At 38.0% G+C, this 17,407-nt stretch overlaps 1 protein-coding gene across 3 annotated transcripts in view; it reads left to right on the top strand.

Annotated features, from left to right (window-relative positions):
• CHCHD6 (coiled-coil-helix-coiled-coil-helix domain containing 6) overlaps positions 1 to 17,407 on the top strand; it is a 251,274-nt gene that overhangs the window by 108,884 nt on the left and 124,983 nt on the right. For all 3 annotated transcript variants that reach the window (XM_063291701.1, XM_063291699.1, XM_063291700.1), the window contains exon 5: positions 6,457 to 6,540. In XM_063291701.1, the coding sequence (XP_063147771.1) occupies positions 6,457 to 6,540 (84 nt within the window). The remainder of the gene's footprint in view (positions 1 to 6,456; positions 6,541 to 17,407) is intronic.

The following is a 17,407-nucleotide window of genomic DNA, read 5'->3' as shown; positions in this document are numbered from 1 at the left end:
CTAATGTGGGAAGCTGACAGGGAGCATTGGAAATCACACTTCCTCCTCCTCGGCTGATCCATCCAACTGCCTGCCACTTTGCTGGGGGAGGGGGAACAAAGGGAGCTGCAGTCTGCAAGGAAAACTGTATGCCCGCTCACCCGTCGACTGCCAGTGCCCCCTAGCCAGCCCTACCTGGCCAGGAGGCATCAAAATTGCTCCCTCATCTTTCCCTCACCGCCCACCGCCATTAAGATATTTCAGATTTTGGCCTTGGCTCCAAAGTAGCCAATCACCACTCAGCAATCAGGCCTTGCTGCCAGCCAACTGGGTGCAGGGGCCAGAGGGAGTCAGGAAAGAGTAAGTTAGCCCTTTTGAGGTACCTTGGTTCAAAAATTGTTGCCCTATGATGCACCATTTCACCCAATTGAAAGTTACAAACAGACAAACAGGAACGAGTGTTTTAGTAGTATATAGATTGCTGCCTTTTCTTTTGCTATTTTATTCCTTATTTTATTCTGTGTATTTTCTATAATATTTTGATGTCACCTTTAATTATTGTAAATTATTGTTGCTTATTTTCATAGAAAACTGCTTTGGGATTTTTTAAAATAGGAAGCAGTATAAAACTATATAGATAGATAGACAGACACAGATGTTTTTAGCAGAGGCAAAATGCAGGTTATTCCAGTTTCTGCAAAAGAATCAATAAAGCATAATAAGAATTGGTGCCCTTGAAAAGAACTGTTTTACTCTGCTTCCAGAAGGCCCTCAGGGTCAAGGCAAGTTTAACCTCCTGCGGAAGACTGTTTCACAAAACAGGGGCCACTACAGAAAAGTACTTTTTTCTAGTCCCCCTAATTTTCCAGTAGGGGGACTATCAACAATTTTTCATGGGTTGTTCATGTTGGACCAGTCAGTTTTAGAGATGCATAAAGCTAGCATGTACTACAATAACAGTAGTTGGGCTGGATCCTTTCCAACTTCAATTCTGTCCATTATTATTGTTTAGAAAATCACTGTGGGACAAAAAAGAGAAGTGGCTCTAAAAGCCTCATGTTTTCTGTCTTTTTTCACCTTTATCATATGTGGAGTCCTTGTTTTTTGGGCTGCTGCTGTTACTGTCCTCCGCAGCACTGTGCAGTACTGTAGTTGCATAACTGTTGGTCATTGGCAGCTTTACTTTGTGCTTTGGGGACACTGTGCTGCATTTGTTAATAATTTTTTAAAAATATGGTTTCAATTCATGTTTATGTTTTTGGCCTTATAGGATGGTAGCTAACAAGGAACTTAATTCCACTATTTAAAAAAGCTTGTTTTTTAAAAGGCATTTCTTTGTGTGTCATACTAAAATTACACTGCAAACTGGCACCTTTTATGAAGGAGGAGGATTAGAGATGTGAGTCACTCTGATAAGAGAGAGAGAAGGAGAGAGAAAACTTCGGAATGATTTGGTGGGGTTGTGAAATCTGGACAGTAAGTGAGAATCTTATATTTCTAAAGGATAGAATGCTAACTAAAGGAATATACTGTCTTTTGGTAGTCTGTACAAAGAACTATGTATGTTATATATCCTGCAAACACAGAATTTCTTTGCAGAACAACTTACCATCTTAATATTCTTTCTATTTATAGCCAATTTCTTGCTATCATGCCTGTGAAACAATATCAGTATCCTGACTGGTATCTTAAAATTGTGGTATGGCTTTGGACCAGCAGCCAGTTGTTATTTCTTTATAGTTAATGATAAACTTTAAACCTAGCACAACATACTCTGCAAAAAGGGTACGTACAGTTATTGGGAGTCGGGCATTTTTAAATTTATCTAAATAAATAAATGAAAGCAGCTCCCAAGCTCTGTCTCTTTGGGACATGTGTGCAACATTGCAGAGTATGTAGAAAAGGAATAAGGCTTGTATATCAAAGCTGCTTGCATCACTCTGACACACTCACATACTCAAGCTCACCCATGTGAACACCGCTGCTCCATATTAGCTACTGACAAATATTCCTGCCATTTGGAAGATTTAGGGAAGAGAACAATAAAATGGGGGCTGGGAGTGGGACCATGATGATTCATTAGTGATGAAAAAGATTCTTTGCAAGCTCAGCATAAAAGTACCCTTTTAGAAGTCTATATTTTAATCAGAATTTGAACAATTCATTTGTTTTTCTATGAGTAACTCTCATTTGGTTATGTTATTTTGTCAATCTGATAATTGAAAAAAACTGTTGCATCACTAATCACATCGTCTTTTCCTGCTGTGCTATAGTTACGGAAGATAGCTGTTCTTAACGATATAATTTTACCTGTATCTACTCAGAATCCCACTGAATTTAGGGACATGTATTTCCAAGGAACTGTAAATAGGACAGTAAAAGACCCATTTGACAGGTTTGGACTTCACCAGTAACTACGTGTGTTGTCTACCCTGTGAGAGAGAGTGCATGGGAAAGCACAAATGTATATTTCACAGAGAGAATATCCCAGGCTAGTTAAATTGAAATGGAGTACTTCCCAGTTCCTTGTGCAATAACCCAACATATGTCAAGTGATCTTTCCTCCCAACATCATCACTAAAATGAGGGAAGAGAAAGTATGCCTTGTCCTTGCCCACAGAGTATCGGCAGTGTTCATTGCCTGCTTTACCACAAGCAAATGTATAACCCCAAAGCCATTTCTTTGTCAGAGGATGTTTCATCATCCATTTCTCATCTCCTCCTTTTGTGATTTCTGTGATATTTACATTTGTAGCAGAGGAAAAAGATTTCCTATCACCCTTAAAATGCAAGGGGGTGGGGGCAAAGGACAGCAAGTGTTAAACCTCCCTATAATTTGTTGCTTAAAGCTAAGCAGCCAGTGATGCCTCTCCCAAGTATAGTGCAGAATATCCCAAACAAGATAGATTATTTTGGCTCATAAGACTATGACTACGTCTGTCCATCCCTCCATCCCAGGAAAGTCTTCCCAAACCATACCATTATGTAACTAACAACTTGCTGCCGTTTCATGACCTTCCAAAACCTTCTGCCTGAGGCAGTCAGCACAGTTTGCCTGCATGATGTCCCAGTTCAGCTTCATAAACTCCAACATGAAATGAAACCACAACTCATAAACTTTTTATTTAGAATTTGTGGAGTCCTTGGTGTTCTCTAAGCCTTGTTTTCTTGAAGATGTTTCATTGCCAGACTAGGCAAGATCTTCAGTGCGAAGAGGGAGTGGGCCTTGCTATCTGTTTATATACAGTGGCTTGCCCTGCTTGTGTTGGTGGGGGTGTTGTTCTCTTTGGGAGTTCCTTGATTGGGCTGTTGTTTGCTGCTTGGTTGATTGACTGAGTTAATAGTTCCCTGATTAGGGTATATTGTGCTGTTTGATTGTTCATCTGGTGTTAATCCTGGTGTTAATCTTTGCATATCTGGGTGTTGATTGCTGGCGAGGAGGTGTCCTGGTCTTTTGGTTTTTCTATTGTCTCTTTTGAATGGTCTGTAAATGTTGTTTACCTCTATGTGTCTGTTGATGGCTGCTTTGTCTGAGTGCCAGGCTTCCAGGAATTCTCTGGGGTTTTTGGATTAGGCTTGGTTTTGGATGCTCACTAAATTTAGAATTTAGATATAACATTGTGGAGTCCTTGGTGCTCTCTGAGCCTTGTTGTTTTCTTGCAGACGATACATTTCTTTATAACATTATCATTTTTCTTGTGGGTATAGGTGTTTTACATGGAAAATCTCTCTGAAACTTTACTGGCTACCTGTGGTGTCCATACTCTCTGAAACTATAATTTCTACAAGAGTCAGTTTGTTCTGACATAGTAAAGATTTATGACTTCAGGTAGGAAATAACTGGCATGGAGTGCTCTTAATATGTATCATCTGTTCATTCGAAATATCCATGATTGTCTAAACCAATTTCTTAATGTTTGATATGATGAATATTTCAGGTTATACACTCTGGGTGTACTATACGTATTTCTAACATCACAAGAATGTGTATTGTAGTTTCAGCTTTAGCTGATTGTTAAAAACGAACATATCATTTAAGTTGTGCAAAATGTTTTACAATTCATTTTCCTTTCTGCCTCATACCTTTCTTAAGGATCATTCTGAAACAAACAGATTATTGAAAACAAATCTTAAGTTGCAAATAAAACTTAACACACACACACCCCAATGCAAACTTCTGATCTATAATGTAAGTCATACTGTAGGGTTGTGGGGAAGTTGATCTAGAGTTGTTTCAGTTTCTATCCCATTTCATGTCCTGGTTTTAGTTTTTCATTACTATGGAGTGGAGATTTTATATGTGATAGTCTCTTGTTGCTTCATTAAAACTTGAGGAAAAGCTGTGATTATTCTGTTTTAAAGCCCATAGCAGCTCTTTCTCATACCAAGACATGTGATGCACTTCCCTTCTTGCCATAGTACTTGGAAAAATGTAAAAGATGTAGTGAAGAATTAGAAAGCTGCTGCTTTCTGTAGCCACTACACCATGCTTCCTGAAGACTTTTCACTTAATTATACCAAGCCTGAAGTAGTTCCTTTGATTTAAATTAGATACTGGTGGAACTGAAAAGTTCATTTGCATAAGAAGAATTTGCCAACATAATTCTAAATGGTTTTAGAAAGCCCCATTGCATGTTATATTCAACAAAGAAGAAATCAAATTGCTTCCTGTAAAGCAGGAATGGAATGCCAGATGTTGGTGAATTAGAATGTCCAGCATCTCTTGTTATTTACCATGCTGGCTGGAGGTTCTGATGCTTTATTGCAGTTAATTGCTAGTGGTAGTCTTGCTTAAATGTGGCATGTATGGCAAAAGGAAAAAAAACTTGCATGGGTTCATAATATGAATTTTTGTTTTCCTTTTCTATTTGTTCAGGGTTCTTTGTCTCCCAACAGAAAAGGAAACAATTGACTACTTGAATTTTTCAGATGTTTTTCTTCTGTACTGTGACAGCTGGCCATAAAATGACATGTCTGAACCAACAAGGAATACTTCTGCCCAGATTACTATCAAAGACTGTTCTGGGGAGGAATGCTGGTTTACTTTGTCATAGAGTCATACTCCTGTTGCAGTGCTCCATGCTGTGGGTTTCATATGCCTAACTACAATAGGACACTTCTCTTGGTGCCCATCAGACTTCATGTGCCATCCTTCTTTTTAAATTGATTTTTAAAGGAACTTTTAATTGTAGGAGGCTGGTATATTGCAAATCTAGTGCCAATTTCCAGCATCATGCTTATTACCAAGAATGCCTATGTACTCTAAAAGTTTAAGTTTTTTAAAAATAAAAATGAAGGGAGGTGTGCCCATCTATACATGTCTTCCAGGATAACCCCTAACCCTCCTGCTTACATGTGAGTCAAGATGGTGAAAATTGTACAAGTATACCATTGTACAAGTATAGCTATAACGTGCTTTCAAAATTCTCAGTATGTCCATCATCCCAAAATGATTGGGGATGCCTAGTTATAGTCTAGGAGTCTATATTTGATGTCTTGGATGTTATGCAGCCAAAAGAAGTGGGGGGGGGGGAGCAGGAGGAGAGCCCAAAGGTAGCACAGGGGCATAGGGCCTGGTTATCTGAGGGATTGCCTATCTCTGGTTGTTTCTGTCTGCCTGGTACATTCAAGCAGAGTAGGTGCACCCCAGTTCCCTTCAATTAAACATTGCCATTTTGTGGGACCAAGGAGACATGCCTTCTCTGTTATGGCCCCCTCCCTCTGAAATAGCATTTCCCCACCCCCACCCTGAGATATGGATGGCACCCACTCTCCTGGGTATTCCTGAAAGCCCTTAAGACCTGGTTCTGTTCCCAGGTCTTGGGTTAACATGGTTATGTATTGGTGAGGTCCCTGTCATATTTTTGTTGTTTTTTGTTCAAGTTGTTTTAGTCCAGGCTGTCTGTTTATGTGAGTTTTAACTGTTTTAATTATTTTAGTGTTTTTTGGATTTTATAAGCTGTCCAGAGTCTTCTGGAGTGGGTGTCCTTAACAAATCTAATAAATTAAAATTAATTGGAAAAACACTGCTATATCATTAATCCCTATGAATAATTTGGGGAACATTCAATGATTTCATATGCCAAATGAGAAATATGGGGTTATTTAAACACGAAAATAGAAAACATTCAAATTTGAAGTCTCCAGTCTGCAGATGGAGGTAGCGTGCAACCCCTACCATCAGAGGATTCTCATTCTGCTGCATGCTTTGGTCCAGCAATTCTATTTGATAAGTGTCACAGACGCATTGAAACATTTCAGACTATTTATCTTCCTTACTCTTTTTTGTGATAAAGATTGCATTGACTAGAAATAATTCCTTGTGGACACAGCCTCTATTTTCTTGCCAGCAGTCTGGTACAATGCAGTATGTTGGGACTGACACACCTTTCTCATGCTTTCTTCCTCTTCATTCCTTCTTGCTTGCCTGCTCACATTTGCTTCCTGCTAACTTTCTGTTTTGTATTTTCACCTTAGGCAAAGGAGCTGCAGTGGAAAGATGAAGAGCTGAAGCGGAGAGGCACCTTCTATAAGGAACAATTGGCCCACATTGAGAAGAAGGTGAGGCAATGTGATCTTTTATCTGCAGTGGCTTTATGTTAGTGGAATCTGAGTAGATCAGGAGAAAAGAGAACCATTGTGCTGAAACTTGGCATTCTTAGCCCCTCGCACATATCTTTTGTGGCTCTCCTCCCTATTACACACTATTAATCTGCTTCAAAAGCAGAACCTTTAACACAACATACATTTGAAAGGTAACTGGCTGTTAACTGGATGTTTTTTTTAAAAAACTTTTTTTACCCTTCATAGTGTTCCTGCTCACCCCGACTTAAGGAGTTTGGTTTAAAGCCAAGTTATCTTTTTAAAGTATCTTTGTTTCTCTGAGTCAAATTTTAACAAACAAAAAGTGAAAGTAACCTCAGTTTATTCTAAACATATACATTAAAGTTACTAATTTATCTATGGGGAAGCCAACAGATCAAAATGTATTGCAGCAAACTGCTGTCTGTTCTATTGCTACGTAAGCTTTTAAATGAACACAATTTAAAAAGGTGCCATCAAGCATCTTTTCAGCCTAAAATTGACCTTTGGAAATCTATTGTGCAAGTCTCTTGTTGAATTGTTTACCATGATTAGTTTGTAAAATAGAATAACCAAGAATTCACCAGGTCTTAATGGCAGCTGCCTGAGAGTTCTTAAAGAACTCAAATGTGAAATTGCTAATTTCCTAGTAAAGATGTGTAACTTGTCACTCAAAATAGGTCTGGGGTGAGAGGACTAGGAAGTAGCCAATGTAACACTTTTTTTTTTAAGGGAGGTCTGGGAGATTATAGCCCAGTTGATTTGTGGGCATCAGTTCCAGGTAACATGTAGAAGCAGCAATCAGAATAAAAGTAAGTAGGCACACTGAGTAACAAGCTTTGCTGGAGGAAAATGAGCATGGATTCCATAAATATAAATTGTATGTCACCAACCTTTTAGAGTTTAGGAGATACATAGATGGAAATGACCTTGTTAACCTTGTATATTTGTACAAACAAGGTTTGTTGTCAAAAAACTTTCCCCATCGAAGGCTTCTGAGTAAATTTAGTGGCAATGGGATACGAAGACATGTCCCCTTATAAAACGCTAACTGGTTCAAAAACAGAAAACAAATAATAGTGAAAGAACCATTTTCTCAATGAATGGAAGAAGTGATGTTCCTTGAAAATCTTTTTTGGGACTGGTGGTTTTTCATAAATGGACTTGACTCTGGAGTAAATAGCGAGCTGGCCGAGTTTCTGGATGATGCTGAACTGTTCAGAGTAGGAAAAAACAAAAGAAATTGTGAAAAGTTGCTGAAGGATCTCTTTAAACTGGATGATTGATCAAAGAAATGGCAAATGAATTTAAGCAATTATTGTTCTGCTTCAGGTTTCAACCACACACACAAACACGGTTGCTATGAGGATTTGCAATTTTACTTCAAGGCCAAAGAGATAACAGCAAACAAAGAATGTAAACAAAACAGAAGCTTGCCTGAAGAGTTTGCTTTTAGAAAAATAGTCTAAAATCAGTCCAAGGTTCAGAGAATCGGGTCATGGTTGTCTGCCAATCCAAAGGTCAGAATTCCATGGGCATAATCCACACATGAGCATCACACAAGAGTTGGAGATCAGATGTCATTTCCAGCAAAGGGAACATGGCTCAGAGCTGCTTCTTAAATCAGGCTGCAGCCAGCTGTCACTAATCAGGAGATTTACTCCCTTGCTTTGGAGCAGCCTAATAGAATGATTGCTCTACTCAGTTGGTGCAGGGGCTAGGAGACCTTATGCCATCCTCATCTGACTTCTCCAGCTGCTCAGGTGGTGCCTGTGTTTGATCAGCCTCATGTAATTCCTGGCTTTGTTTTTCCTGAGGCTGACATTCCACAGGCTTAGCTGGAGCAGCTTCTTCAAGGTCAGATTCAGAACTAAATCCTGAGCGTGGGCCATGACACTTATAAAAAAATGTGCATTGTGTAAAAAACAACAACTAACTTCACATTGATGAGATCTAATCTGTCTGTAACTAACTAGGAAAAAGAACTTGCTCATATTTTAACAAAGATGTCAACTTTATGTGTGGCAGCTGTGAAAGGCAAATTTCATGTGAGGGATTAAAGCTAAAAATGTCATCATGGTAATGTCTATATACAATCTATGGTACATTGATATCGGAACTATTGTGTACAGTTCTGATTGACACACTGGACAAAGGATATAATGGAAAGGATTCAGAAGTGGGAATCCAAATGATAAAATGATCAAACTCCTTCCCTGTGAGAAAAAGCTAAAATGAGACTTGGGGGGGGGGAAAAGGCAACTGAAGGGTGACATGATTAAGATGTACAATATCATGTATGACACAGTGAAAGTGGTCAGGGAGAGGATTTTCCTTACTCAGAATGCTAGAACCAGAGCTCTCTAATATAGCTGATTGGAAAGAGATTTCAGACAGACAATAGAAGCACTTCTTCATACAATACATAATTAACCTCTGGAATTCATTGCTGCAAGTCTTGATGGCTACTAACATGGAAGGTTTTAAAAGAAGAAGCATATATTCAAATACAGGTTGCAGGAGAACAGTGACAGGAGAGTGGTATGTCTCTGTCTTGCTTGCAAACACTTCAGAAAGTTCAGGTTGGCCATTGTGAGAAACAAAATGCTAGACTAAAGTTTTCCTTGGTGTGATCCATTAGGGCTGTTCTAATGTTCCTTAGGAAATCATTCCTTTGATTTCATTCCTAACCCAATATTTGCAGCAATATTTATGTTTTGCTTTTATTTTTTAATAAATGTATGAAGCATAATGTTCTAGAACTTGAAAGCGAGACACTTGTTGACAGGGTTTGTGCATCAGACTCCTATTAATGCAGTTGCATTTATATTTTCTGTATTTCTTTTGGGGGGAAAGGAATAAATAAACCACTGATAGCCATTTTTTAAAAATGTAAATCTCAAGTATATAGAGCACTGCTGTGCTATGTGTCATGGGACGTATTTGACACCACTCCCATTTTGCAGTTATGCATCCAATTTAGAAAGAGTAAACAGCAGCACAGTGTATGAGAGGCCCACAAGGGCATTGCAGACTTCCATTATCCATGATGCTTGTTCTGATGATTGGGCACTCATGTTTTAAACTAGCAGTGCATGACTTCTGGCTCAGAGCAACATATAGCATTCCTTCCAACATCTTTAGAATGCCACCAGAGATCCTGCAAATTGCTGCAAAACCATAATTTCTGATGTGACAGAAGGGAACAATTAATTAAATACTTAGAAAGTGATAATATTAACAGTATTTAGGTGAATTTTAAATGAAAGTTGCCCTCAGCAACTTTTTTTCGTTCCATCCCAGACTACATTTTGTAGGCTCTGGCCCCTCAAAGTTGAACAAGACTTAAATGAAAATTATCCCCAAGTGTAATGTAATCTGTGTATTAGTTTTGATTACCATCATACTAGGAGAATGATCACAACTCAGTGCTAGAGTACGAGTTTTGCATTACAAGATGTTGCATGTTCAGTTTCTGGCAATTGCATTTAGAAGGATCTCAGACAACTGGGAAAGAGAAGTATGTAATTTTTTAAAAAAATAAAAATGAACAAAGTTACTATCTGATACCGCTAGGCTTTAAATTATATTTATGTATTAAACAGACTGTGCAATGAAATTTCAGTCAATCCATCACACATTGTAATGATCACAGTTGTCCTAATGTTTGTAAGTGAATTCAGGGTTTTATTTCATTTTTGTGAATGAAATTTGGCATCATGCTATGCTTTTTTACATGCTTCTCTCCAGATTGGTATTTCATAGGCTATTGAAGAAATATGTCAAAGTTACCATGTTCTCATCAGAATATTTTTGTTTGTTTTAAAGAAGCTTGATTTCCTGTTCTCACTTCAGTTTTCTGACTTCTGAGCAGCCTGAAAGCTGCGGGTGTATAAATGCTGTCTTAGGAGAAAATCCTATTGAATGTAGCCTAATTCTGAAGAATCTTACATGGAATAAAGGCTGTAAGATTTTAAAACAGGACAAATTAATGTTTGGGTTACAAAAGCTTGACCATGGTGTTAAAATGAAAAGCTATCAGTCCCATTGCATGTTGCTGATAATTATTTTCTTTCCTTCTTCCAAAGTTCTGTGCACAATAGCAAGTTAATGTTTGGGGGGCGGGTGTTTTCACATGATAGTAGATAGTTTCCTGACCCTTAAACACCAGCATTTCATTGGCAATGAAATAGAAGAATGCCTCCAAGTGCTATAAAATGAGCCTGAATCAGAGCTGGGGGTGGGGGCTGGCAGGCAGAGGAGAGAAATGTACTTGAAACAGTGTAATAAAGCTTAATTGTATTAGTTTTGAAAAAGATTTTTGATCTTCAAGGATAATTTTATTCCTGTAATAGTTGGAAAGATAGAAAATGCAGCACCGAACCATCTTTTATATTAGCTGCTGCTTTTATATTATTTTGCTTTCATTTGTTGAATGCACACAGACCTTGACAATTTTTTTTCTGCCTCTGTAGGTGCTGCTTTAGAATTTTTAATCCTTTAAAAAAAAAGGTTCACAAGGAGATAAGTTGAGGAGGAAACTTCTGAACAGTTGTTTGGTTAGATTGTCATGGTTGGATATTTCAGAATTACAAAGCTAGACTCTTCTGGTTTTGGGATGTGATACAGTATGTGTTTTTTGAAGGCATATTTTTCACTTGGATTTTGACCATATGGATTATCAAGCCTGTCTACTTCTAAATTTCAAATCTTATTGACTTTACAGGATATTACTTCCACATAATCAACAACTAATGAGAGTATTAAGATCAAACCATTTTCAGGCACTACATTTAATACATTTCTTATAAAACAAGTTGCAGTTCATTTTAAATACTGTATTAATAAAACTGGTTACACAATTATTCAATAAAATTCAGCATTTGTCTTTATTCTTTTGGTATGCACACAAAATGTGTCCTGTTTTCCAATGGCAACTGTTGCTTGAACAAGAGGTCACTGGGGCACTTGGCCAAAGAAGAACTCTTATATCGGATCATTAGAAAATGCAATGTAGAGAACAGCCCAGTGAAGTTATTGGCAATTTTGAGATGAAGACACTAGGAAGTCATTCTTTAAGATAAAAGATGAGGGTTTTCTTAATAGTTTTTCTAGTACTCAGGGTGGCCTCAGTTTCATTTGAGACATGGTAAGCATCTACTGTTACCTATTTGGTCATTTCACTCTTCTTTTCCTTATTGATTTATATTGATTACTTGGAATCTTTCCAGATTGATTCCAGTTTAGCTTGTGTCCTGAAATGACTTTAGTTGTCATAATGCAAAACAGGCAACAGCAGCCCAAAGGTTGCCTATGACCTTCCAGCAGTTTCTGTGCTACCCTTAGAATCCTCCAGGACAATTTAGTCCCTTCCTAAGTTGGTGCCCAATCTGCTTTGTCTGAAATTCAGTTACACATTAGCTGTCAAATTTCAGTAGCAAACTGCAATTACAGGGGTTGAGAGAAACATTAAATGAGCCCCCCTCAGTGTTGTTTCTCTCTCAAACTGCCCCATTTGTCAGTAATTTCTGCATGTTCCATCAGTTAAAAAAAGGCATATATCTGCCTTAGTGGATTATTTGCATTAGGAAGTGGCAGCAGGCATATACTGTATTCGTATTTGCCTGAATGTTTCAGTGGCTTTTGTACTGAGTAACAATATTTTATGATATGGTAAACTATGTTTTCAAAATAAGAAATTAGAATTTTACATAGGGATTTAATTTTTTTATTATGTTATATTATTGTAATGTAGTTGTCCAACTTTTTATTATTCTGATCATTGATCGAATAAATCTTTGTCTAAAGTAAGAAAATAAAATATAAAATGCCCAAGACCAGGACCTTGATCTTGATTATTAGAGGTCTTCAAGCAAAGGCTAGAGAGCCATTTTCTTTGCAATTGAACACTAAATTTCCTGCACTATATGGGGGGTTGGATTAGATGGCCCAAAATTCCTCTTCACTCCTGTGATTCCATGAATATATATATACGAGTTGTGCAAATTTGGAAGTAAATCCTGTTGTCATCTGCACCTGGAAGTAGCTGTGAGAATGCAGCAGCACTGCATCTTTAGTAGTGAAAGAGCATAAAGGATGAAGACCACAGCAAGGAACTTGAATGTAATGGAGCCACAGTCGTCATCTATCAATCTCAGTAAAATATTCTTCCCAATCCAAATGACAATATATTAAAGCAGAAAATGAGTAAGCATACATGTATCCTCTTTTTTCATACTGTCCACTGTTTTATTTATTTTTTAAATCCATAGACTACCTTTCAAAGCTACCATGTTTTCCCAAGGCAGCTTACAACAGAAGTATAAAATTGGAGGGGTTTTTTTCCCTCAGAGGAGCTATTGCAAGGATCAGCTTCTCACATCACCATCTTAAGCAGAAGTCCTTGAGCTTGCAACAGACTAAAGTCATATAAAATTCTACAATTAAAATACAGTATACACTTATGACAAATATTTGAATAGCAGAATGTTAAAAAATTGCAATGATTAAAATATCCAGGTGAATTAAAGCACCCTGGCCTGGCATCAAATTTGGTACCAGATAGGCTTCACTGTAAAAGGTATTCTGGAGTTGGGAAGCTACCACTGAAAAGACTGTCTCCCTAACACCAGGGCAGATCCTCTGAAGATTTTCTCAGTTTATGGGTACATATGAAAAGCTTTGTTTCAAGTACTGTGATCTCAGGTCATGAACTTTATAGGTTAGTGCCAGCACCTTGAAATGAGACTGGAAACTAACTGGGAGCCAGTAAAGATAATCTATGATTGGCAAACAGGTAGTCCTCACTTACCAACTACAATTGGGACCGGCAACTCCATCTCTAAGCAACACAGTCGTAAAGTGAAACATCATGTGGCTGTGCCTGACTTATGACATAAATTCTGGCTGCGGTTGTGAAGCATGATGTCACGTGACCATGACTTGTGACTTCCTGCTGGCTTCCCCATTGACTTTGCTTGTCGAAAAACCGGCTTGAAGGTTGGAAATGGTGGTCATGTGACCATGGACGCTGCAGCCGTTGTAAATGTGCACCGGTTGCCGGGCTCCCGAATCATGATGCTGTGATGGCTGCAAGTTCAAAGACTGGTTGTAAATCTTTTTCAGTGCCATATAATTTTGAATGGTTGCTGAATGAGCAGTCAGTAAGGAAGGACTACCTGTAATATGCTCAAAACACACAGGTCCAGTCAATACTCACTATATAGTAAGAGAAGTGCAGTTCAGAACATTTCCAGACCTCCCCACATACAATCAATGTAGTAAACTCTATGAGAATTTATCAGGATGTGTACTACCATAGTGAAATTACCTCTATCCAAGTAAGGCCGTAACTGGCAGACCAACCTAATTGGTAGAAGGTGCTTCATACCACAGAGGACAGTTGTGTGTCTTATGACAAAGTTGGATCTGAAACACCCCAAGCTACGAAGGGAAATGCATCTCCTTCCAGAACAGGTTGAGTACCATTTACCTGGCAGATAAATGTTCTATTAATTCAATTTTGTCTTGTCCAGCATGAGCTTCCGTTTGTTAGCCCTCATCCAGTCCATCATTGCAGCCAGGCAACAATTTAGCTCTTCCACAGACTCACCTAGCTCTGATGAAAGGAAAAGATAGTATTTCATCAGCAGACCACTGCCATTTTACTCTAAATCTCTGAATGATCTTACTCAGCAGCTTTGTGTAATTATTAAACAGCATGAGGAATAAAATACAACCATGTGGAATTCCACATTGTAAATCTCATGTGGTTGAACCAGAACTCCCATCCCATTCTAGAAACAACTATCTAGAGATGAGCAGAACTACTGCAAAATTGCTGTATCCACAGATAATCTGTTCAGAAGGATGCATGGCATTGAAAGCCAATATACCCCCACCTCTCTCCTGGCAAAAAAATGATCCCTAGAGTGACCAAGGTGGCTGCTCTCACATGGAAGATGAGCAGAGCTTAAAAATCAAAATCAGGTACAATTCATAGAGTCAAAGGGAGCAAAACCTGCGTTTGATGCTTGTATATGCGGCAGTGATCTGTAGTCCATTGGGTGCATATACTTTGGAAGGTTTGCATTCCTTTCATTCCAAAAGGAATCCTTGTGGATTTCTCTGTTCTCCCAGGGAAAAGGATGAACTTGCATTATCTGTTGCTTGGATATAGACTTACTGATTACTCTTCTTGAAGATGCCCTGAGGAGAGTATAAAAATAATATAAACAATATTCCATATAAATGATATTATAAAAGCCATCAACAGTACAAAAAGCTCCTATAAAGTAAAACAAATAGTAGGAGTACAATCAGTTAAAACAATGTAATTAAAAACAGTCTAAAAGGCTGTTTCCATTGTATAACATTCCTCCATTGAATTTGGGGCAACTTCTGTTCCTTTTTGAGATGGCTACAAGGAAAGATCAGTTCTGTAAATGGCATCTCCATTTTTCGACCTAAGGATACACTCCAATAAAGATCCTGCCACCAGTTTTTAAGTAGCAGTAACTCAGCCATTTCCCACCAAACTCTCTCAAAAAATATAACCAATTGGTAGTATATGATCATTCCCCCCACCCCCAATTTTTAGAAGGAATGTTTATTATTTTCATGGTTTTAACTGAGCACTGACATACTTTAACCGTATAGCATCTTTCTTGTGGCTCTATAGATAACATATACGTTCTTCGTGTTCCTTGAACATCCACTTTTGTTGGTATGATATGCCTGATCATAAAAATGGACAGCAATGAAGAAAGAACAATCCTGTTAATTGAAGCAAAATGGAATCTTGTATACTTACAGAGGGACATGATACAACATTGCAGTTCCTAGATATTGTAGTACCTTGCTGTTGTTGAACTCTGAATTTCCTTCCTTCCTTCCTTCCTTCAATTTTTTTGGTTTGTTACAGTATTTTTCTATTGTTATAAATGAGGATCCTCTTCAGCAGCTGACTTGGTGCCCAGGAACAGCTTTATTAGGCATTTTAACATGCCATCCCACCCTCCCCATTTAATCCCTCTGTTTACTTGGAAACACTGCTCTGTTCTTTTACTGTGGCTTTTAGAACTCTCTGCTTGATTTTCTCATTAATGTCTGCTTCACTAAAAGCTTGTAAAATTTAGTTGTTAATATACATCAGTGCACCTGTTTTCAAAGATGAGTGAATTGATTGGTAATTTGATGAATTCAAAGAACACTTATATTAGGGTAAATAAAGTACGCTAGATGTCATTGCTGCCTGCCTGTCATTGCGCACTCATGCTTGTGTGTGTCCTCAATATTAAGTACTGTGTTGACTGATGTACAGTGCATTACATCAAATTACGAACAGCTTCTGTGCAAACAGCAGCTTAAAGTGTTTGCTTCCATTTTGGTTTGTGTGATGATTGCAGAGGCATCTGGAACTGACATGCTGCAGGAAAACTGCCTGAGTCTTATGATATATTTATTATCCTAGTTAATGCAGGAATGGTGCTTGGAGGTGTATGTGATCTTCTATGGATCAAGCCAGTGTAAGGTTGGTTAAGTAAAATGTTTATAATTGTTGCGTTGCCAAAGCTGAGTGGTTGGTAGCTCAGTTCTTAAGCATCTTCTTCACTCTTGGTAGTGATGAAGAAGCCCCACTGCCTCCCTGTTTACAAGTTTCCTCAGTATACTTTTGGAATATAGAGTTTATTTTCCCACATTGTTCTTGGCTTATAATACTTATATGCTTGTGTTGCTATAAATGTATATTATCTTATTGCCAATTCAAATAGTATTTTGGTTTCACCTGTAGTCACTCTATAGCAGCAGCCATAGTGGTAAGCAATTCAGAGCTGCTTATCCAAACAAATCTATCCAATATTCCAATATTGTTTTGAATATGTATGGGATATAATAACCAACTAAAAGTTTTTCTCAAGAGACCAATGAGAGCAAGTGCATAGTTGCCATATGTACTTGGCTGATTCATAACAGTTGTAGAATTTCATCAAAGCTAATGGTCACCAGGTTTTGTAATCACCAACTGCACAGTGTAGCATCTGAAATACTATTCTGAAATAGAGAGCTTCTGAAAATTGATAAATAATAGAGGACTATAAGTTGAAAAAGTGAACATTTCAGGCCGAATAATTATAATCATTTGCATCATTAATTATTAGAGATCTTAGACTTTACTCACAAATAAAAAAGGTACTCCATCAGATTAAAGCAATCAAAGGAAGTAAAATTCAACACCTATTACATAGAAACTGTGGTATCTTAAGTATACCAGCTCAGTGAATTAGGGCACTGTCAATCATGACCCCATAGTATTTAGAAACAAACCAAGCCAAAGGGATTTTGTTTTTTCATTTTCTAGGAAGGAGAGGTAGGCTTAAATAGAGGTGGTTAAAACTAAAAAAGGTTTCTGTTTTATCATTAGAATTATATATTGCAAGGACCACCTCACTTGTTTCACTGCTGGATCCTCAGCTCAAAAAGTAACCTGCTCAGCAGACAAAGACAAATGGTTGATGTGCTAGGAACTATTGGAAAACCATCAAGGGAAATTTAAAATTAAATCAAGACAGCAATTAATAGCAGAAGGATATAGCTGTCAGTGGTTTTCACATTTACAGTTATCAGAAAGATTCAAAATGGATAAAAGTCTTATGGCATAGAGCAAAGTAAGACTCATTATTTGAAGTACAGTTGTGCACTGATGATGAACATATAATTGCTAAAATGTATGAATTTATTGAGGGACGCGGTGGCGCTGCGGGTTAAACCGCTGAGCTGTCGATCGGAAGGTCGGCGGTTCGAAACCGCGCGGCGGGGTGAGCTCCCGTTGCTCGTCCCAGCTTCT

This window comes from Candoia aspera, chromosome 2 (assembly GCF_035149785.1).
Source record: "Candoia aspera isolate rCanAsp1 chromosome 2, rCanAsp1.hap2, whole genome shotgun sequence".
NCBI classification, from domain to species: Eukaryota; Metazoa; Chordata; class Lepidosauria; order Squamata; family Boidae; genus Candoia; species Candoia aspera.
Note: the sequence above shows the minus strand (reverse complement) of the source record. Positions and strands in the feature narration are given on the sequence as shown.